Source organism: Esox lucius, chromosome 1 (assembly GCF_011004845.1).
Source record: "Esox lucius isolate fEsoLuc1 chromosome 1, fEsoLuc1.pri, whole genome shotgun sequence".
Taxonomy (NCBI): Eukaryota; Metazoa; Chordata; class Actinopteri; order Esociformes; family Esocidae; genus Esox; species Esox lucius.
The window spans coordinates 20,883,800-20,907,110 of NC_047569.1; the positions used below are offsets into that span (position 1 = coordinate 20,883,800).

Genomic DNA, 23,311 nt, shown 5'->3' on the forward strand with positions numbered 1-23,311 from the left:
TCAATGTTTGCACAACTGTGGATATGGTGATAGCTTGTGAAGCTATAAACGTAACTTTTTATACCTATTCAAAGGGTTGGAATTAAAAGGTAGGGCTGGGAAATGTATTGAGACGGGCTGTGTATTGAGGTTGTGTTAGCTGAATTTTAGTCACAGTGTCTCTGTGTTTACTGTATCCAGGTGACTCCCAGCGGGTGGAGATCCCCAGAAGAGAGATGGAGGTGGTTAAGGGTCAGATGGTTGTCCTGCAGGCTTGGTACAGCCCCACATCTGATATTAGCAGGAACAGCATCATCTGGAACTTCATGGCCAATGAATCCAAGTTGGTATGTAAAGCAGTCTTCTCTTCTCTAGACATCATGCCTGGTTTAAGCAGACATTACAGTGGCTGGATTGTTGCTTAACACGTCTGTGTAGGGTTATATTATTTGGGTTGGGTTCTGCTTGGTATTAAATGTGCTTGATATACTAGAGTGCTGGGGAAATATTGAAGTTAACAATGACTACATTGAATGGGTGGGGCGAATGTTGTCGAGTGGGGAGGGCTTTTTGAAAATATTCAGGTCATTGATGGGGTGGCTTTGAGGGAGAGGCACATACAGATAGCTAGATGCCCTCCATCGTTTACTCCATCTTTTCTTTCCTTTCTTCCTCTCACCTTTCTTCCTATTCTCTCCTCTCCATTTTTTCACTCTTCCTATTCGTTCCTCCATCTATTCTCTCCTCTTCCTATTCGTTCCTCCATCTATTCTCTCCTCTTCCTATTCGTTCCTCCATCTATTATCTCCTCTTCCTCTCTCCTCTATTCCTCCTCCATTATCTCCATATCTTCCATTGCGTTCATTTTATGCCACGCTAAAATGTACGCAACGAAATCACTGGTTGTAAGTATATTCAGGTATTTTTACTTTTCAGTTTGGTGAACAGGTATGCCTCAGCCATAGAATGTGTGTAAAATTTCTCCATGCAGTACAGTGAAGATCAACCATAAGTAATATCGGCTAAACGTTTAGTAGTTTGCTAGAGGCTATAAATGCTGGTTTACATTGCTCTTCATTTTCTGAGACATATTGAAGGACATTCCAGATGCTATTATTATTTTACACTATTATTTTGTTGTGTAAACATGCAAATATTGATTGCTCGAGACACCACCTTCCGAGGTGGCATGCTCCACATTTTCCGACGAGTTTCTTGGCAGTGTGCACACACAATACTCTATTTTCCCGCGACTGACGGACACAATTCTCTGTGGCACGTCTCTAACACACCTGTGTAAATTGAAACTATTTTATCTCTCGTAATGTCAACAAGCCCTAAGTTAAGGTCAGCAACCTTCAGTGATTGCTCCTCAAAGCATATAGAGCAGTATTATCATTTTCAGTGAAAGTTGGTTTGCTGTAATGCACTATAAAGTTTGTTATCCTCAGAGAAGACCTTGGTGTCTATAATTCCGTTGTTAAAGGCATCAGCAAACCGAACTCTGTTAATTGGGGTCAAACATAAAGAAGCCTTGGTTAGAAGTCACACAGTATTGGGTAGTTGTAGGCAAATGGGTGCATTCACAAAAATACTAATCCTTCTGATTGGTGATTTTGCTTGTGTACAGTCTGAAAGAACAAACTAATGTTTAAGAAACTGCTGATTATGTCATCACTGGAAGCTGCCAGGTTTTAAATGTTTATTTGATTTTCAAAATATCAGACCCCACTACCATTCTCAGTATTCCAATTCCCTTCCTCTAGTAATCCCAGATCTGGCACCGTCTCATAGCCACTTTACAGTTCAGTACATGGAGCAATTTTGCTGTTATTCACATAAGACAACCAAAGGCAGTTAGACACTTTTTATATAATATTATATAAAAATAACAGGTCAACTCAGAAGCAGAACAGGTCAACTCAGAAGCAGAACAAGTGTAGTTTGAAACACTGGTTTTAAACTACACCTCTAAACCATCAAAAACGAAATAGGCAAAAGTTTGTTGGTTCGCCATCGGCTTTAGAGTTTAATGTAGTGGAGTGAGTCTGGCTAAGAAGTACTTAGGTATTAAAAACAAGGAAAGGTTGTTAGTGTGGGTGATTAGGATTATACTCAACGCCCATCCTGATGTCGTTCAGTTTTATAGTTACAGGTAAATACAAGCGTCTTCCATGTCACTTATGGCATGAGCGTGTCCTGTAGGTTTAGAGAGCCACCTGATATGTGCAAGCCTCTCCAGTGATTACGATAATCTCAGTGGTTTCACTGGTCGTTCCCTGTGAGCTTATCTCAAACAGAAAATCTGCCTAAAAATTCAAACTCCACCATCTGCACATATACGTCTACATATGTCTCACAAAAGTGAGTACACCCCTCCCATTTTTGTAAATATTTGATTATATCTTTTCATGTGACAACACTGGAGAAATGACACTTGGCTACGATGTAAAGTAGTGATTGTACAGCTTGTGTAACAGTGTAAATTTGCTGTCCCCTCAAAATAACTCAACACACAGCCATTAATGTTTAAACTGCTGGCAACAAAAGTGAGTACACCCCTAAGTGAAAATGTCCAAATTGGGCCCAAAGTGTCAGTACTTTGTGTGGCCACCATTATTTTCCAGCAGTGCCTTACTCTTGGGCAAGGAGTTCAACAGAGCTTCACAGGTTGCCACTGGAGTCCTCTTCCACTCCTCCATGATGACATCACAGAGCTGGTGGAAGTTAGAGACCTTGCGTTCCTCCACCTTCCGTTTGAGGATGCCCCACAGATGCTCAATGGGGTTTATGTCTGGAGACATGCTTGGCCAGTCTATCACCTTTACCCTCAGCTTCTTTAGCAAGGCAGTGGTCGTCTTGGAGGTGTGTTTGCGGTCGTTATCATGATGGAATACTGCCCTGTGGCCCAGTCTCCGAAGGCAAGGGATCACGCTCTGCTTCAGTATGTCACATTACATGTTGGCATTCATGGTTCCCTCAATGAACTGTAGCTCCCCAGTGCCAGCAGCACTCATGCAGCCCCAGACCATGACACTCCCACCACCATGCTAGACTATAGGCAAGACACACATGTCTTTGTACTCCTCACCTAGTTGCCGCCACAGACGCTTAACACCATCTGAACCAAATAAGTTTATCTTGGTCTCATCAGACCACAGGACATGGTTCCAGTAATCCATGTCCTTATTCTGCTTGTCTTCAGCAAACAGTTTTTGGGCTTTCTTGTGCATCATCTGTAGAAGACGCTTCCTTCTGGGATGACAGCCATTCAGACAGCCATGCAATTTGATGCAGTGTGCGGCGTATGTTCTGAGCACTGACAGGCTGACCCCCCACCCCTTCAACCTCTGCAGCAATGCTGGCAGCACTCATACGTCTATTTCCCAAAGACTACCCATGTATATATCGCTGAGCATGTGCACTCAACTTCTTTGGTCGACCATGGCGAGGCCTGTTCTGAGTGGAACCTGTCCTGTTAAGCTGCTGTATGGTCTTGGCCACCATGCTGCAGTTCAGTTCTTGACAATCTTCTTATAGCCTAGGGCATCTTTATGTAGAGCAACACATTTTGTTTCAAATCCTCAGAGAGTTCTTTGCCATGAGGTGCCATGTTGAAATTCCAGTGACCAGTATAAGGGAGTGTGAGAGCGAATAACACTAAATTTAACACACCTGCTCCCCATTCACACCTGAGACCTTGTAAAACTAACGAGTCACATGACACCGGGAAGGGAAAATGGCAAATTGGGCCCAATTTGGACATTTTCACTTAGGGGTGTACTCACTTTTGTTGCTAGCAGTTTGGACATTGATGGCTGTGTTGTGTTATTTTCAGGGGACAGCAAATGTACACTGTTATACAAGCTGTACACTCACTACTTTACATTGTAGCAAAGTGTCATTTCTTCAGTGTTGTCACAAGAAAATATATAATCAAAAATATTTTGCAAAAATGTGAGGGGTGTACTCACTTTTGTGAGCTACTGTATGTCAGGATTATCTTTATGAAGAATGTTGACTTGTGTTATACATTTAATCAGTGTGGTTGTCACCTCCCATAACTGTAGTACCATAATGTATCTTATATCAGTATATCAGCTCTATTGGCACTGTATATTTCAAAGCATTAGTTTTCATTCAAAACAAACCCTTGAGTCTCATCAAGAGCAGAAAAAGTAAACACTCCAACATGCATCACATGCTCTGATAATGGCTAACGTGAAGTTAAGATTTGAAGGCCTTACTAGAAGGCCTTTGTAGCATGGAGTGTTCATCTGGTTTAAATTAATATCATGGTTGAAAATCATGTTTTCTTTGCTGTTGGAACCTTTCTCAAACCTCTCCTCTTGGAACTCCTGTATTTAAGTGATTGAATCAACTAATTATTTGAGTACCACTGGATTTTTGTACAGTCTTTCATGTTTTTGTCTGTCTGTACAGGTCATATCCTATAGTAATGGTGAGCCAGGGATAGGTAGTCCTGAGTTCAGAAAGCGTGTTGGATTCAGCAAGTCCATGCCCTCAGCCAACCTCTCTATCTACATCAACAACACCCAAGAGTCAGATTCTGGACGCTACCTCTGCAATGTCCTGATCCCTGGAGTCCCGGGACTCTCTGGAGAACTGCGCCTTAATGTCAAAGGTACCTCAGAAATGCTTGGATTCTTTTTTTGTGTGGCGGGCAGGTCTCCAATGTGAAATCCATGTCTGTATGCACTGAGTGATCTGTACATTTTTTCACAGCTTCTACGTATTGAGAGAGTGTTGGCACATTTTATTTAACTTTTTCAGTGTTGCCGCCATTCATGTAAACATAGTAACGTGTTCAATTCACTGGATTGTAATGACACTAGGAATTGCCTTAAGTCAATTAGGGGTGAATTAGTATGAATTTGAAGGCTTTCTATTTTGTTTCCGTCCTATTTTCTGTTTTTATTTTTCTTGCTCCGTCTCTCACTTTCTTGAACTCACTCACACTCTCTCTTCCTCTCAGTCCCTCCTTCACCACCAGTTTGCACAATGACTGGGTCATCTGTTTTAAATGGCAATGTGACGCTGAGCTGTAAGTCCAGCTCGGGCAAACCTGTCCCTCAGTACAAATGGACCAAGACTGCCCCCTTGTCCGAGTTTTTCTTCTCCCCAATGCAAAGTGAGTACTCCTTTATCTCTCTGACACTGCTGGGGTAAAATTTTATTTCTGAATGAAACTGTCAAAAAGTATCTTCTTTAACGTAGTTCAATTGTAGTAAGAAGCCCTGCCTTACTCTGGCTCTAGATCTTTGCATTTCTTAGAATAACCACTAAATAAATAGCCTCTTTAAATAATACCTACTACAAGCCTCTTAATATCCATAATATCAACATAAAACTGAGACATACTGTTGAAGTCGGAAGTTTACATACACTTAGGTTGAAGTCATTAAAACCCCTTATTTAAACCACTCCACAGATTTCATGTTAAACTATAGCTTTGGCAAGTCGGTTAGGACATCTCTACTTTGTGCATGACACAAGTAATGAGTAATTTTTCCAACAGTTGTTTACAGACAGATTATTTCACTTATAATTCACTATACCAAAATTCCAGTGGGTCAGACGTTTACATAAAGTTGACTGTGCCATTAAACAGCTTGGAAATTTCCAGAAAAGGATGTTATGGCTTCAGAGGCTTTTTATAGGCTAATTGACATAATCTGTGTCAACTGGAGGTGTACCTGTGGATGTATCTCAAGGCCTGCCTTCAAACCTAGTACCTCTTTGCTGGACATCATGGGAAAATCAAAAGAAATCAGCCAAGACCTGAGTCTGGTTCATCTTTGGGAGAAATATCCAAATGCATGAAGGTACCATATTCATCTGTACAAGCAATAGTATGCATGTATAAACACCATGGGAGAGCACAGCCATCATACTGCTCAGGAAGGAGATGCTTTCTGTCTCCTAGAGATGAACATACTTTTGTGCAAAAGGTGCAAATCAATCCCAGAACAACAGCAAATTACGTTGTGAAGATGCTGGAAGAAACAGGTACAAAAGTATCTATATCCACAGTAGAACAAGTCCTATGTTGACACAACCTGAAAGGGTGCTCAGCAAGGAAGAAGCCACTGCTTCCAAACTGCCATAAAATAGCCAGACTACAATTTTCAACTGCACATGGGGACAAAGACAATACCTTTTGGAGAAATGTCCTCTGGTCTGATGAAACAAAATGTTAACTTTGCCATAATGATCATCATCATGTTTGGAAGAAAAAGGGGGAGGCTTCCAGGCCAAAGATCACCATCCCATATGCATGTTTTATCAATTATATACACTCACCTAAAGGATTATTTGGAACACCTGTTCAATTTCTCATTAATGCAATTATCTAATCAACCAATCACATGGCAGTTGCTTCCTCAGGAAGTATAGGTGCTTTTGGGTAGTTTTTACCGAGTCTGCTTGCCTGGACCAGGTGAGGTCATCTTTGATGAACACAACGAGGAACTTTAAGTCGGAGACTCTGTCTAGCTCCATCGATGTGTGGGGGGGTGTGATCCCCCTCTGTGGTTTTTCTGAAGTCCACGATCATCTCCTTAGTCTTGCAGACGTTAAGAGGGGAGTTGTCCTGGCACTATTTAGCCATGTCACTTACCTCCTCTCTGTATTCAGTAAAATTGTTGTTGGAGATGAGGCCCAGGGTGGTAGTGTCATTCACATACTTAAGTATGACGTTGGTGATGTGTGTGGCCACACAGTCATGCATGAACAGGGAATATAGGAGGGGACTGAGTACACAGCCCTAAGGGTCTCTGATGCTCATGGTCAGTGCAGAGGAGGTGAGGTTTCCCATTCTCACCACCTGGGGTCTACTCGTCAGGAAGTCCAGGATCCTGTTGCAAAGGGAGGTGGTATGACCCATGGTCCTGAGCTTGGGAACAAGTTTAACGGGCAGAATAGTGTTGAATGCTGAGCTACAGTCCACAATCCGCATCCTCACGTATGTGTTACCCTTTTCCAGGTGGGAGAGGGCGGTGTGTACAGTCAGGGCGATGGCATCATCCGTTGATCTGTTGGGGTGGTATGCAAATTGAAAGGGCTCCAAGGTGTCAGGAAGTTTGGAGCAGATGTGGATTCTGACCAGCCGCTCAAAGCACTTCATGATGATGGAGGTCAGTGCCACAGGGCGGGAGTCATTCAGGCAGGTGAAGGTTTCTTTGGTACAGGGACAATGGTGGTCTGTTTGAAGCAGGAGGGGACTACAGACAGAGTCAGGGAGAGGTTGAATATAGAGGTGAAAACCTCCGCTAGCTGGTTGGCGCACCCCTGAGGACACAGCGTGGAATGCCATCTGGCCCTTTTTACTTCTGAGGGTTCTCTCTTAAAATCTCTCTTCACGTCAGTCGTGGCTATGGACAGAGGGCAGTCATCCTCATCTTCAGCAATCCTCACCGAAGGAATTGAGTTGGTCGCCTCAGACCGTGCATAGAAGGTGTTGAGCTGGTTAGGCGGTGGGACGAGCATCACTGCTGTTTCTCCCTTTGTAGTCTGTGATGTGTCCACACCACATGCGTCTGGGGTCAGAGCTGTTGTTGTTAGTCCAACTTATCCCAATAGTATTTTTCCTTTTCTAATAGCCTTCTGTAGGTCATATATGGATCTCCTCAAAGCCTCCAGGTCCCCAGAGCTATAGGCAGAGTACCGTGCTCTTACTTTAGCACAGACAATACCATTTACCCAGGGCCAATGGTTGGGGAAGGTCCTGACATTGACCCTCGGGACAACATCCTCAAATGCACTTGAGGAGATATATGCTGTGACAGAGTCTGTGTATTCATCAATGTCTCCATCAGCTGCAACACAAAACATCTGCCATTCTGTGGTCTTGAAGCAGTCCTGGAGAGTGGTTATGGATTCCTCACTCGAGCACTGAACTGCCTGTTTCAGTCATTGTCTGTAGATTGGAAGGAGAAGAATGGAGGTGCGATCCTTACCAAATGCAGGACGGGGGAGGGGTTTGTAGCTGTTGGATATTTGTGAATAGTAGTTGCGTGTAGTTGACAGGTGTGTCCTGTTATTCTGCCCTGCTGTGCTCCTTGCTCCTACTCCCATGTTCTGTATAATGAGTGAATGGTCTTTTTATTTAATCTGTAGGGCATAAGGACTTGTGGCCTTTTCTTTGACTCTCCTAAAGGAATTCATGAATCCACGGTGTCTTGGGTGAGTGAGAATCTCAGTAAGGTTGCATTACGCTGTGTAACTTTTTTCCCGAGCTCAGAAAACAAGGAATCTTTGACTTCCAAAGAGTATGTTATGATAAGAATGGAACTATATAAAGAGAGATCTGAGTCTGAGGCAGGCAGTTGCTCCACAGACTGACTTGGCTTGTTACTTTGTAATAAAGTCTATTTTGAAAACACTATCTCTAGTGTCTGAGAGATATCTTTGAGGGATATTTTCACTACACTACCTGAAACAACCAAAGTAAAACAATTTAAAGGAATAGCTACCAAATACTAATTGAGTGTATGTAACTTCTGGGAAACCTCTGGGAATGTGAAAGAAATAAAAGCTGAAAGAAATCATTCTTTGTTCCATTATTCCGACTTTTCACATTCTTAAAATGAAGTGGGGATCCTAACTGACCTAAGACATGGAATTTTTACTAGGATTAAATGTCAGGAATTGTGAACAGCTGAGTTTAACTGTACTTGGCTAAGGTGCATGTTAACTTCCGACTTCAATTGTAACCACAAATGAATAACACGTGTATTGTTTCCATTTCAGTTTCAGTTAGTAGCATACTTAACATGATTATAAGACGGAAATATAATTTCAAATGAATAACAACTATTGTTTTAGATTCAGAGATTGAATTTGTAGTGTACTAATTATCCATGTTTTTACAGGTCTTAAGTTATGCTGGATGACTGAATCTTATAGACAGATACAGAGGTGCCCAATCCCCTCTTGCTAAAAAACGCTTGCTATTGAAAGGCCATACAATTTATCACGTAATCCTCTTCAAAAACTGTGAAACGTGCATACATATTATTTGTAAGGATTATTTTACACAGCCTACTGCATACAACCTGTCATTATATTATTTTGTAACTTGTTTGTTTCAAAAATACACTGGGAGCAATTACTGTGAAAGCACCAGCTGTTTCTGAGCAATCACTGATTGACAGAATACTGGAATAACTGCTCCACTGATCTTTGCACATTATCTTTAGATTACCCAAAGAATACACTTCTGTTTTCATGCCTGATTGTCGCATTGTGCAGGATTGTGGGTTTGAATTCACTAGCAAACCCACACGAAACACACTTGATTGTATGTATTTTCTTTCTGACCTGGGTTATTCTCTTTGTTACATTGAGTCTCCAAACTGGGCTCTGCTAGAATTCTCATTTGACTTCATAAAAATTTGAATATCTTCAGAAAGTTGATTTATTTCAGTAATTCCATTCAAAAAGTGAAACTTGTATAATGTTTACATTCATTCCACACAGACTGATATATTTCGAGTGTTTATTTCTTTTAATTTTGATGATTATAACTGACAACTAATGAAAACCCCAAATTCAGTATCTCAGAAAATGTGAATATTGTGAATAGGTTCAATATTGAAGACACCTGGTGCCACACTCTAATCAGCTAATTAACTCAAAACACCTGCAAAGGCCTTTAAATGGTCTCTCAGTCTAGTTCTGTAGGCTACACAATCATGGGGAAGACTGCTGACTTGACAGCTGTCCAAAAGACGACCATTGACACCTTGCATAAGGAGGGCAAGACACAAAAGTTAATTGCCAAAGAGGCTGGCTGTCCACAGAGCTCTGTGTCCAAGCACATTAATAGTGAGGCGAAGGGAAGGAAAAGATGTGGTAGAAAAAAAGTATACAAGCAATAGGGATAATCGCACCCTGGAGAGGATTGTGAAACAAAACCCATTCCAAAATGTAGGGGAGATTCACAAAGAGTGGACTGCAGCTGGAGTCAGTGCTTCAAGAACCACCACGCACAGACGAATGCAAGACATGGGTTTCAGCTGTCGCATTCCTTGTGTCAAGCAACTCTTGAACAAGACACAGCGTCAAACGCGTCTCGCCTGGGCTAAAGACAAAAAGGACTGGACTGCTGCTGAGTGGTCCAAAGTTATGTTCTTTGATTAAATAAAATTGTGCATTTCCTTTGGAAATCAAGGTCCCAGAGTCTGGAGGAAGAGAGGAGAGGCACAGAATCCACATTGCATAAAGTCCAGTGTAAAGTTTCCACAGTCCGTGATGATTTGGGGTGCCATGTCATCTGCTGGTGTTGGTCCACTGTGTTTTCTGAGGTCCAAGGTCAACGCAGCCGTCTACCAGGAAGTTTTAGAGCACTTCATGCTTCCTGCTGCTGACCAACTTTATGGAGATGCAGATTTCATTTTCCAACAGGACTTGGCACCTGTACACAGTGCCAAAGATACCAGTACCTGGTTTAAGGACCATGGTATCCCTGTTCTTAATTGGCCAGCAAACTCGTCTGACCTTAACCCTAAAGAAAATCTATGGGGTATTGTGAAGAGGAAGATGCGATACGCCAGACGCAACAATGCAGAAGAGCTGAAGGCCACTATCAGAGCAACCTGGGCTTACATAACACCTGAGCAGTGCCACAGACTGATCAATTCCATGCCACGCCGCATTGCTGCAGTAATTCAGGCAAAAGGAGCCCCAACAAAATTTTGAGTGCATACTTTTCATGTTCATACTTTTCAGTTGGCCAACATTTCTAAAAATCTTTTTTTTGTATTGGTCTTAAGTAATATTACAATTTTCAGAGATACTGAAAAGGCACCAGGTGTCTTCAATATTGAACCTATTCACAATATTCAAATTTTCTGAGATACTGAATTTGGGGTTTTCATTAGTTGTCAGTCATAATCATCACAATTAAAAGAAATAAACACTTGAAATATATCAGTCTGTGTGGAATGAATGTATACATTATACAAGTTTCACTTTTTGAATGGAATTACTGAAATAAATCAACTTTTTGATGATATTCAAATTTTATGACCAGCACCTGCAAATCATTCTTTCACAACAGACGTATGTAACTGAAATGTATCTTGCTTCCTGAAAAACTAGCATTTTCATGAATCACACATGATGCAATGCAATCTATTCTACTGTAGCTATTGGCCGTTTCCACTTACAGAAGTGTTGTGTAAAAAAAAGATTTATATTAAAGGCAATGCCATAGTAGACCTGTTCAAATTTAATTGAGTGGTCAAGACCTCACTACAAATACAACTTATTTATCAAAGGCCATGCTGTCAAAATATACAAAAAATATTTTGATGTGTCAAAAGAGTAAGCTTCAAAATCAATGTGTCTCCTTCTACTCATTCTAAGATTGTGTGTTTCTACTGTTTCCAGGCCCTTGCCCTCCTTTTTGTCTTATCACTCTTTTTGGCAAACATTTGCTGCGATCAACTCTGCCCCTTTCCTAACTCCATTGTGATTAGGGTTGATATGTCCCTCTGTCTGCTTCATCACTCTGCACCAGCCCTTCTACTCTCAGTTATTCTCTGCCACTCTTTTCTCCTGCATGACCACAGAATGGAGTGCCTGCCCCCAGCCCTTCCTTGTTCTAGGGTTCATGGGTAAGGGTTTCATACATACCCCTTGTCTCCCCCATTAAACCCACAGCCTATATCCACACCCCCATTCCCATAATCCCCTGAGCTCAACTGGACAGACAGCTGATACATTTGGCCTTCAGTGATATTCATCCAAAAACATGTCACTATTAATCTTCTGAACTGACTTTGCCTTGTATACATCTGCATTGCATTCATGTACTTTGTGTTTTTAGATTGCATGTGTTTAACTTGGCTGGTTAAATTTATGTTATATCACGTTGTATCAGTTACGTTGTATTACCCCTTTAGCCCGTGGCTCCATAGCAACAACCATATGTTTTATTTTATTACATAAAACAATATAATAGGATGATAATTTTTTTAAATTGTATTTAATTATATTGTGTATACAGTCAACTCAGGAGGTATTGGCACCTTCATGATACAAAAAATAAACAACATAAAGATTGAGTCATATTTTGGCCTCAAACATAAGGCTCCACCTTATACTTTAATTATAACACAATCATTTCTCAAACACAAAACATTTAATTGACATTATATGGTATCTTTATGAAAGATAGGTTTGATAATTATAGGTGCCAAACTTTTTGCCACCCCCGCAATCAATATTTCAGAAAGCCTTTACTGGAGTGGATAACAGCACTGAGTCTCTTCCTGTACAATGTTGTTTAAAAGCGCACACTTTTGGAGAGATCTTGGACGACTCCTCTATGCAGCACATTTCAAGATTCTTGATAACCTTAGGTTTATATGTGTAGACCACAGGTTTTCATTTTGATTCAAGTCCGAAGACTAAGAAGGCCATTGCAAAACACTGATTTCGAGGTCAAGCAAACAGTTCTGTGTTGATTTCAATATATGCTTGGGGTCTTGTTGAAATTTCTATCCACGGCCAGGTCTAGATCTTCTGGCAGAGGCAACCAGGTATTGGACTAAAATATCCTGTTCCTGAAAATTAATTATGCCATTGAACATCCTGACCACTAGTAGTAAAACAGACCCAAAGCATCAATGATCCCCAGCCATGTTTGAATATTTTGTCATCATCTGTTCAGGTGCTGCAATTTGTTGCTTGGGCTTTTTTTGTGCAACCCTTCCAATCTGCTTGTTGATATGGAAGCAGCGTCTAACAGTTGACTTTTAGACTTGATAACCTCCAAGAACAACATTTATATTTTTTCATAGCCTATTTTGCCTGTCTTTACCAAGAGATGGGCAATATAGGCTTTCACCCTTACAATAGAAAATGTACATCCCCTTTAACTTTTTCACATTTTGTCAATTAGGATTTTCTTCCACATATCCAAACCTTTAAAGCTGCACTAGCTAGGATTTTCAGTAAAATAAAAAAAAGCAATTACAGAATATTGCATTTACTCACTGTACTGTGTATCTTCCATATTAAACGCACTCTCAAAAGAAGTCAAGGGGGAATGCTCATCTTGCAGAAGGCAATTGGATGGAAGGCATGCCACACCAAAGGCGATTGATAAACGGCCGATGAAAAATAGAGCCACGGGCTATATTATGCAAATGTGAGATGACTTTCGCTTCCCCGCAGTGGGCAACAGCCAATCAGAATAGGCGCCTGGTACACTTTTCCGCTGTTTCCATTCACAATAGTCTCTACCGTCTATCTTTCCTATAGCAAAATGGACGAAAAATTTACCATTCATATCATTGGTTGGGAATACTTCTAATAAGCGGGAAGACATTTCATTTGGTATTATATAAAGCTACGTCGTCATCAAATACACAAACATTAAGTACATATCCAGCTGCTATGATACTATTACTAGTACTAGCTTCAGCAGCTGCTATATCTCCTATAGAGCAATTTTGATTTTCATTTACCTAATAATCGGGTATCCCACATGTGTGGATTGACATAGTACTATTACTACTTCTTTGCCGCTGTACTAGCGAGCTGTACAGGCGCTAGTAAACGTGAACTCCCGGCATTAACACAAATGGTGTACATGCCCACAAGCAGCTAGCGATGAGCGAATCAAGCGAAACCACATTCTGCACGTATTAGCATGGCTCCATAGTAAAAGAGTCTGGGTGCTAAACTGGCCTGACCCATTAAAAACATTTGGTGCATTATGACATAAAAAATATGACAAAGGAGACCCCAAACTGTTGAGCAGCTGAAATCCTGTATCAAGCAAGAATGGGAAAATATTGTTCCAAGAATGTGTGTCTTTTGTCTGAAAAGGCAAACGGAACACTGTTTGCCTAAAATTAGAAGTACCAGAATGCTGTTCCGGACTGTTCCGGCACAAGTCAAGCATGGGTACTGTTGAATTGTATCCATATTACTGCAATTGATGATAATAATTAAATCTTGCCAAGAGGCTCCATTTACTCTGACATGAAAAAGTATGAGTTACTGTTTTGTGGAGTATTGTGGAGTCTGTGTGCTTTGCGTGTGAAATGATTTGCCCCCATCATCCCAGAGAGAACAGCAGATGGTGCGTACTGAGGTTATCACAAAACAGCCCCAGCCAACAGTTCACTCCTAGACTTTGGAACGGAGACAAACAGCTGTTTGTCACAATGATAATTTAGGAGGACAGAGGATATTGTACGCCATAGATTATTTATAGAATGTTCTAGTTTGGTTATTACTAAAGGTACTGACATTTTTAACCTAATCTTCTCTACTTAGAAAGGTGGCTTTGATGCTCTGCCTAGGATATGGTTCAGCATACAAAGTATGTAAAATTTTTATGTATTTATACATTTTTTACATTTATTGAAATAAGCAATAATATTTCATAATTTTTGGGGCAAAAACTGTATTAAACACAACAAATCATTCCATATTAGTGAGTGGAAACATAGTTTCTTTTTTTTCAATTTCCTGAAAGGTTTCTGTTTCGGGCAGGATATTGCCTTGTGGTTAATGTGTTTGGCCACTAACTAAGCTGTTGGTTTGAATCCCTGAGCTGATAAGGTGAAAACTCGATCAGTGTGCCCTTAAATGTAATGTTTGAATTAGACTCAATTGTAAAAACATGTTGAGATATGGGAACCATACTCCTGAAAATTAACCAGAGGGCAAGCAGACAGTTATATCTGGAGACAAAATCATTTTCAGCCAATTAAAATTGTCTGTCTGGCTGAAGTTAATACAACATGATGTCACTAAAGCAAATTTGAAGCCAGTCCAACTGCATTTCAGATAAAATTAAGAATGAACTTCATAAGGAGCTTGGCTTACATTTTTCTTAATTTTTGATAAACAGTTTTTTCTAAAGTTTCCCCTGGATTACACCTATTGGAAAAGCAACAAATCTTTCTAAAATGTGCAGGTGTCCATATTCAAGTCAACCATTTATAGTATCCAATAATCAAAATCTGTGAAGGTAATGTTTCAAAAATATTACATATATACTTTAGGTGGATGGCATGCATATGGGACTAACCTAGACTTCAATTCACTTTTACAATTGTAAGGCACTTCTGTTGGGGTTTATAGGTTGGATCTAACTACAGGACCACAGCTGTCAGATTTTTTCAAAAGAATGATATTGCCCTGAATGGGATTTGACTCGTGGAAATAACGGAAAGTAGATAATTACAGTCATAGGTTCGACACACTTATCGATCCCACCACCACCAACTAGCTGTAGCTGCAGTGGATAAGTCTTGATGTCACACCTCTGACTTTATGTTGGATACAACATTACATGTTACATAATCCTAGAGTAGATGATACATGGATGTGTAAAAATGTATAATCTTGTCGTGTAACTGAAAACCCCTTTTCAATTGTGTGTGATGTCATTAGCCTAGCCAATGAAACATTATGCAGAAAGATACTAGGTCCCTTGAAACTCTACTATGGGTCTTTAAGTCAGTTCTGCGTTTTTTTAGTGGGTGCAATTATTTCACAGGTATAGCATAAAAGCAGCAATATCGGGACCTTTTAGGATACAGGTTCTCTCATTGGGGACAGAATGAAACTACAGAACAGTAACTCTCCAGGTACTGGCTTAGGCAGCTCTAACAAATGCAATTGTTTGTTGGCAAATTAGACGGATTCTGTTGAAGTAAATTACATGTCAATTTATTTTATTACTTGATGTAAATATTTCAACCCCATCAATGTGGCAAATCCGGCAAGGTTGGCCTATTCAACCTTTTTACTAACATTTAATATTAGGTTTTGGTTGAACATCTGTTAACATTGTGTGACAAATGTGTATATAAATGAAAACTCAATGAAAAAGGGGAAAATTCTTTTGTGGGTGGAAAAACATATGATTAAAATATTCTCTCATGGGGTTACCGATCGGATTCTGAGAGGATTTGCTGGACAAGAGCTGTCCCACATGTTTATAATTTTCTAGAGCCCTCAGATTCGACAGTGGACCTCAAAGCTAGTTGCAATGCTTTTTATTTTATTCTTTCAGAGATGGAGGTATAAAATTGTCCCATATGTGCCTCTGGGAATTAAACACAGACACTAATGCTATAACAATGGCAACGGTAGTATTCAACTATGAAGAGGATTGATTAGGAAAAATGTAGTATAATAAATTTTTCTTTGTAGTATTCATTCACAGTGATGGCTAATTTGAATTTGAAAAGGTATCAGGCGATTAACTTATTCATGAGTTAAATAGTCAACATGTTGTAATGCTGTGATGTCATCAGACCATTTAAAGGGACAGGCTTTCCTACATTTACACTGCCATCAGGAACTGACTTAGATGTTGGCCACCAGGTAGTGTAGGAAGGGTGGGTGAAAATGGTTGCAGGTTACTGGGGGACAGCTAGGGAAATAAGTGCAAGGGAACGTAACCTTTGTGATAAATACATAGAAATAATAATCTCCATATTGTTTATAAATATACACAATCATAAATGACCATATATGCCGGCAGTTCTTAGTAAAGGTAGCTACTCTTTCGTCACATGTCACACCACATATGAAAAAAATCACCAGTCTGGTCACTTCGACTTACATATGTGTATGTACTTATTTTAGTTATCATAAGTGCCCATAAAGTGTAAGTCGTTTGACACAACCGTACAATAAAATGACATGTGTTCCTGGGGCTACAGAAACGTTCAAAACCCAGGAATCAGGGATGACAAGTCAATGGCATGTGTTCCTGGGCCTCAGAGTACTTCAAAATCCAGCACTCAGGGTTGCCAAGTCTGGTCGCTTAGACTTATATATGTGTGTAATTATCAGTAGCCCTATAAACTCGAGTATGAAGATGAATGAGGAATGCCGTCAAAATCTATAGTGGAGTATTATAATTTATTCCAATCCAGTAATACAGTTACAATACAGAACATTGTGTTGTAGCCTACCATTTACCCAAAACAATGTGTCAGGAGGTCTCTTTAATAAGAACAAACTCTTAAAGTAGTAAGCTACAACACAACGGGAACAAACCCTTAAACAGGACTACAACACAATGTGTGGGGAGGTCTCTTTAAATAACCTTTTGAAAATATGGCTATTTATCCTAAAATCAGACATATCTAAAACCATCCCCCAAATAATCATTCGCATGACTTTACCTTGGCAAACACAATGAACACAAAGGATAGGAACTGTCCCACTTTACCAGTGCAAAATTACCTAATAGACTGGGCATTGCCATCTGTTCATGTCAGTCATGCAACATGCATAAACATTCTTATAACATGTTCTTATAAAATTAAATTAAAAGTTTCAAACCTCTCCAGGTGAGCTCAGGAGGGTGGGGGCTGTTGGCCCACACCTGATGTTCCAGATCTTTAGAGAGGCAAATGTTATGCAGGACACCTGATTAACATCACCAAGGGTAGGTTGGAGACCTGGTAGGGCCAGATGCTCCTCTTCATTGAATACACTTCCACTCTTCCTCAACAGACATTTCTCATTATACCACAATAGTTGAAATTCACTATCAGGTATAATTTGAACACTGCTATTCTGCAGTTTCCCCAGCCTCTCCTTGGGCATTGCAGGCATTTCAAATGTTTAACTCTAAACTAACACACCTGATTTTTGTGAACTAATCTTCATGCCTTTGACTAATATAATCAGCTGGGGGTTCCCAGGAGAGGTTTGAGAACCACTGCAAAAGTTAAGAGAGCACCCCAACGCCTGCTAGAGAAGTAGTAGCAACTAGAACTACAGTATTTACACTAATGACGTCAGCTGTGAGGAGCCACTGGCTTACAGTAGAGCGACTGTTTTCTAACCAGTTGCTACTGTGGGGCTTCCAAATAGCCGTCATGTAACTGGGAAAGGTTGCTTAGTGCTGGTTAGCTTGGTTTGTGTGCTTGATCCCAGAGGCGTTGCTAGGATCACGAAACATTCGAGGCTTACCCGCCTGGGACAGAAAGTACAGGGTTTTGAATGTACATGAGGATAATTGCCATGTACACGCTAGCAGCCTACACGTCTACATTATCATAATGGACAATCAGAATTATAGATGAATAGATCAGGGGCTATTTCTTTTATTATTATTATTTTTGATCAATTTGAGATCTGGGGCTATTCATAAAAGATGCGGGGCTATAGCCCCGGACGCCCAGGCCTTACGACGCCACTGCTTGATCCCATTCCAGCAATTATTATGAGTGGTCCTGTGACTCCCTAGGCCCAGGATACCCCTCAGTACTCAGGTTATAGATTCACAACTGTAGAGAGTGTATACCTTCATTTTGTTCATAATGTTTCTTGTGTAGACACCCTTGTGTTAGCTAGTGCAACTCTCTGCATTACTGTAGATGGAGAATGAGTGTCTATGAGAATGAAGGTGTCTAGGTACTGTGCATTGTACACTAAATGTACTGAGAGGGCAATAACCTGTAACACTTTATTTTTCTTGCAGATGAGAGGCAAGGCACCCTCAGGCTCAGTAACCTCAATAAGAACATGTCCGGGAAATATGTGTGCCGAGCTAGCAATACAGCCGGGTCTGACACCTGCTCTATCAACCTGGAGGTCATTACATGTATGTAAAGTTTGACTGCTCTTGTTAAAACAGGTCTAACTTAGGATTTAGCAGGAGAAAAGACAATGAGTTTGTCAGTAACAATAAAAAGCTAAGAGAAGCCTTTAAGCTAACTTATTAAAGAACTGAGAATTGGAATGGATACTGATGAAAAGATTCTGGATGTTTTTAAGGGAATAAACAATGCAAACAAGATACAGTATAAAAACACATAAGTATTAGTTTAAAGGACTGTATGAAAGGGAAATGCTAGCCTAACACTGAAGACAGTAAATTGTCTTTCATCCGCTTGAGATTACATGAAAGAAATCCTGTTTAAAATCTAGAAATCTAAATATAATTGAGGTACAATTGTTCATTAATACATCTTTTTTTTAATAAAATATGTCATGATTATTGGCACCCCTAGGAAATCATATGAACCAAATTAAGTATTCATCCATAACTTCCTGTTTCCCTCAGGTATGAATGTAAGGTGACAAATGCAAAAGGCATGGAGGTTGTGTTTAATTGTAATTCTGAATTTTGGAGAACCAAGGCTCAACAAACATTGGCAATTCTCAAACTATGATCTTTATTACCTATTCAGCTTCAGTTGATTTAAACTTTTCAACTAATTATTCCCCTAATATTGGAGATGGGTATATTCAGATGTATTTCAATTATTTTTTTATAACCACTGCATAATTTATGGAAGCCAACCAATCTTGTCTTTTTTGTATATTCTATACCTATACCTATGTTGATGGATGGCTTTGAGTTTTGCATGTCATCTCATATTTATACCCCAGTGAAACAGGAATTCATAGAGGACCACTTAAGAGTTCCTATTGCCTCAGATTAATTTAAAATAAATATTAATGGGAAGGTAATTGTATTACTATTGGACTGGAAAAAGTCCTGGGGGGTTAAGTATTTCTTAAACTTGAAGTTAGATGGATCCTCAACCTCAGAAGTCTATGGGCAAAGAGAAACTAATATATGATAAAAAAAATTTGAACAGTCTAAATTAGGGCATGTGCAAATGTAAATAAATATGTCTATTAAAAAATAAATATGCTCATATAAATAAATATGCTCTACATCTACAGAATTTTAGCTAGCTCAAGTTTGTAATGACTGCTTCAATTAAACAGATCCATGGATTACAGTTTTTCTCAGCCCATAGACTGCTTTCAGGATAATGAACCATCTAACATGAAGTTGAACCATCTAACATGAAGTTCACCTTTTACTTCATTAGGTAAAGTCTATAAACATATTTAACATGTCCTATCTGCTTTAAATCCATTTGGTCGTCACCCTGATGAGGCTCGGGTGAATGCGTTTAAAGTGGTAGCCTAGCCTCTGTCCACTGCAGATTAGGCTGATGTGGAGAGTCAACTTGTTTCTTTTTCTCTATGTCTTTTCATGTCTACTCCCATAGCCTCTAATTCTGGAGCCATTGCTGCTGCTACTCTGGGGTCAATCGTTGGACTGGTAGCCATTATACTCTTCCTCATCTTTATACTGAGGAAGAGTCGAAACCATGAAGAGGAGGAGGTTGCCAATGACATCAAGTGAGATTTTGTCTTTGTGTGTTGTTGTTGGAGAAACTGAAGTAGTGCAGGTGGTTTGTGTTCTGTTTAAATTCACTTGCTGCAATTTTGGTGAATCTATCTGTACAGTATACAGAAATGGATATGATTCTTGTTGGTGTTTTCTCATTGGTTGGCTGTCTAACCACGACAGGGAGGATGCACAGGCACCAAAACGTGTTTCTTGGGCCAAGAGTGGCACAGGCTCAGACATCATCTCTAAGAATGGCACGCTGTCCTCTATAGCCACAAGCTCCCATCCACGAGACCCCCACCAGCTCAACAACTACCACTTTCCCTACCCCACTGCCCCGGCCTCCGACACTGGCTCTGTGCTCAACGCCTACCGCCTCCGGCCCGGAGAACCCAGTGCCCTGCAGGGCCTCCCAGGGTATAACATTGGTAGCACACCTCCATCCGGTAATGCTAGACGCCTCAGTGTTGCTGACAAAATTGGTGCCAGCTCTCCACACGGCCACAGTCGACCCCACGGTTCTAACCACATCATTGGGACCCCACCAGCCGGCCACACTCGGCCCCTTTGCACTAGTATCATTGTAGACACCCCCCTCCATGGTTTCAGTCAACCCCAGTCAACTCCTAACGATGTTGGTGTCACGGCGCCACATGAGCACAACAGACCTGCTTGCTCTAACAACATTCATGCCCCCTCCCACCACAGTCATAGTCGGCCCCTGAGTTCCAACAACACTGGCGTCTCTTCACCACATGGGCACAGCAGGCCGAGCTCGAACCACATCCGTGGCATCTCTCCACACAGTCAGAGCAGACCCCTCAGTTCGAACCACAGCCGAAAGCACAGCACTGGTAGCATGGCCCGCTATGGGCACAGCAGAACCTCTGGTTCGAACTGCGCCCCACTCCATTCCCCACCTGGCCACATGGTCACTGACCCAGACAAGTCTGAGGGGGCACAACCCCAGGTGCCACGCCCTTTTACCTCACCTATCAGCTCTGCCACCCTTACCCGTATGGGTGCTGTGCCCGTCATGGTGCCTGCTCAAAGCCAAACTGGATCACTTGTATAGTCCGCTGGGGTGTTTCATGTTTTACTTCAAAGCACAGTAAAATGGGAATGAGTGAAGACTTCCTCAAAGTAAAACTGAAAAGTAGAGAGGACTTTCTTGGATTTGCTAGTAGTTTTTGTTCAAAAGAATGTTCCAAGTAGAGTGGCAAACTACTGCGAAAGACAAGAGGAAATATCACACAATCTACTGTATTGAAGTCTCCAGAAAAGTATGAAGACTTTCTTTGTTTTTTATTCTTTTTGTACTCTGTTCTATACTTTAGCTGACCTTAAGCTCTTGCATTATCTTTCGCTTTAAATGCCATGCAGATTATTTAAGGCTAGAACAAGGCCTTTTCCCTTTAAGGCCTTTTATTCGCTAAAACACTACCTTGAACAAACTGATTGTGAAGAGCTTGTTGAATCTGTATATTTAAGTCTTGATTTATACATTGTGTAAAAATATTTGTTCTATGCCAATGTTGATATGTGAGGTGGTTTTCAAGGAATGTGAGCTCATCAGATAAGGCTGGCTCCAGGCATAAGGGTCCCGGACCGCTAGGAGGCCTCCAACCTATAGGGGAGAGGAGGTCCCCAAAAGGCTAAAGCCGGCGCTGGCTCATCTACTCACTGCAATATGATGTTGACACTTACAGCATATTACTGCTCACAGAGATGTTTAACTTCACACACAAATCGTGCAGTCCATAAGTGTTTGGACAGTGACACAAGATTTGTTGTTTTGGCTCTGTGGTCCAGTAGGATTTGAGCCCATGCTAGCGAGGCTGAAGATGAACTTTACACTGCCAAAGCTATTTCATTTCATGGCCCAACAATGTTCGTTTTTCTTTCATACGTGAATGACATTGATGCAATGCCTATCAATATAGGTGACGATAACTGACTTTTTTGACAAGTGAAAAGACGAATTGTGGAAAACCCTCCTCTCTTACTTCACAATGGGTTGTGATGCATACTTCGAAAATCAACCAGAAATAGCAGACCATCCAGGAACTTTTGGCTTACCATTTTCAGCATACTATGGTTGGGGACATACTAATCTTCTTGCATACTAATCTGGCATACTATATAGTATGCAAGTATGCGATTTGATATTCAACTTGTGTGTGATTTCTGTGTGCACATGGACCTGCAGAATCAAGACCGTTTATGGGGATTGGCTGGGTGTTTACCTATGCTAATTAGGAACAACTGGCATGCGCTTTCAATTTAGGACAATGGGATTCATCATAAGAACATTGGTACTGCGGTTTAAGAACATGTCATGAATATGACGTAGACTTTTCTTAGGACCTTTCTCAAGAACAAATTTAAGAAAAAAATATATTGGTGAATGACGCCCACTGGCTGGACTGCAAGATGCAAAATCACTAGGCAAAAGCAACCAAGGGGTTTTCCAGAGCTAAAGAGTTATTCACTGGTGATGTCTATGGGTTGCAGACTTCAGGCAGTCATAATGGGCTGAAATTCCTACAGGGTTCACAATTTATGGATGGAAATACCCACACATTAAAGCTGACAGACCACTTCAACCTTAATCATTGTGTAATTTCAAATCTAATGTGATGGCATACAAAGCTAAAACAAAAAAACGTGTCTCAGTCCAAATATCTGCAATGTAGCTCATATACTGTAAAGCACATTCCCTCAGTCCTCTTGGATAGTCTTCTCAGGCCAACTGTTCATGTTGACACTTTCAGTAGATCTGGCCATATGCTCTCTCCAGGTATTTTATAACATTTCTATATTGGAAATACTGACAAAGCACTTCAATACTGGAAATAAACAATGCATTAACCCCCACTTTTGTGTATTTCTAATAAGAACAACTTATTACAGAATATACATGTGGTCATATCACGTTTGTGTAATAAAAGCATATTCATTTTACTACTGTCAATTAGGTAGCTGGACTGTATAATTACTGTAATTGGTAATGCTAGGTGTTTGAAGTTGAATGACTTCGAGAAATCTGGGTTTTGAATATTATTCTGATAATGTTGTAAAATTTTCTTTTTTTGAATAAACAGGGTTCTGAATGCTTGTTTCATGGTTCGTATACTAAATCTGGGGAGAAATGCGCAAAAG

General features: G+C 40.5%; 1 protein-coding gene across 4 annotated transcripts in view; it reads left to right on the forward strand.

Annotated features, from left to right (window-relative positions):
• Window positions 1-23,268, forward strand: part of esamb (endothelial cell adhesion molecule b) — a 64,357-nt gene extending 41,089 nt beyond the window's left edge. For 3 of the 4 annotated variants that reach the window (XM_010892235.3, XM_034288803.1, XM_020048174.2), the window contains exons 2-8: window positions 181-326; window positions 4,423-4,624; window positions 4,976-5,131; window positions 11,577-11,621; window positions 18,476-18,598; window positions 20,025-20,157; window positions 20,330-23,268. In XM_010892235.3, the coding sequence (XP_010890537.2) occupies window positions 181-326; window positions 4,423-4,624; window positions 4,976-5,131; window positions 11,577-11,621; window positions 18,476-18,598; window positions 20,025-20,157; window positions 20,330-21,224 (1,700 nt within the window). In that variant the 3' untranslated portion in view covers window positions 21,225-23,268. The remainder of the gene's footprint in view (window positions 1-180; window positions 327-4,422; window positions 4,625-4,975; window positions 5,132-11,576; window positions 11,622-18,475; window positions 18,599-20,024; window positions 20,158-20,329) is intronic. The other variant, XM_034288795.1, reaches the window with a different exon arrangement.
• The last annotated feature ends 43 nt before the right edge of the window (window positions 23,269-23,311 follow it).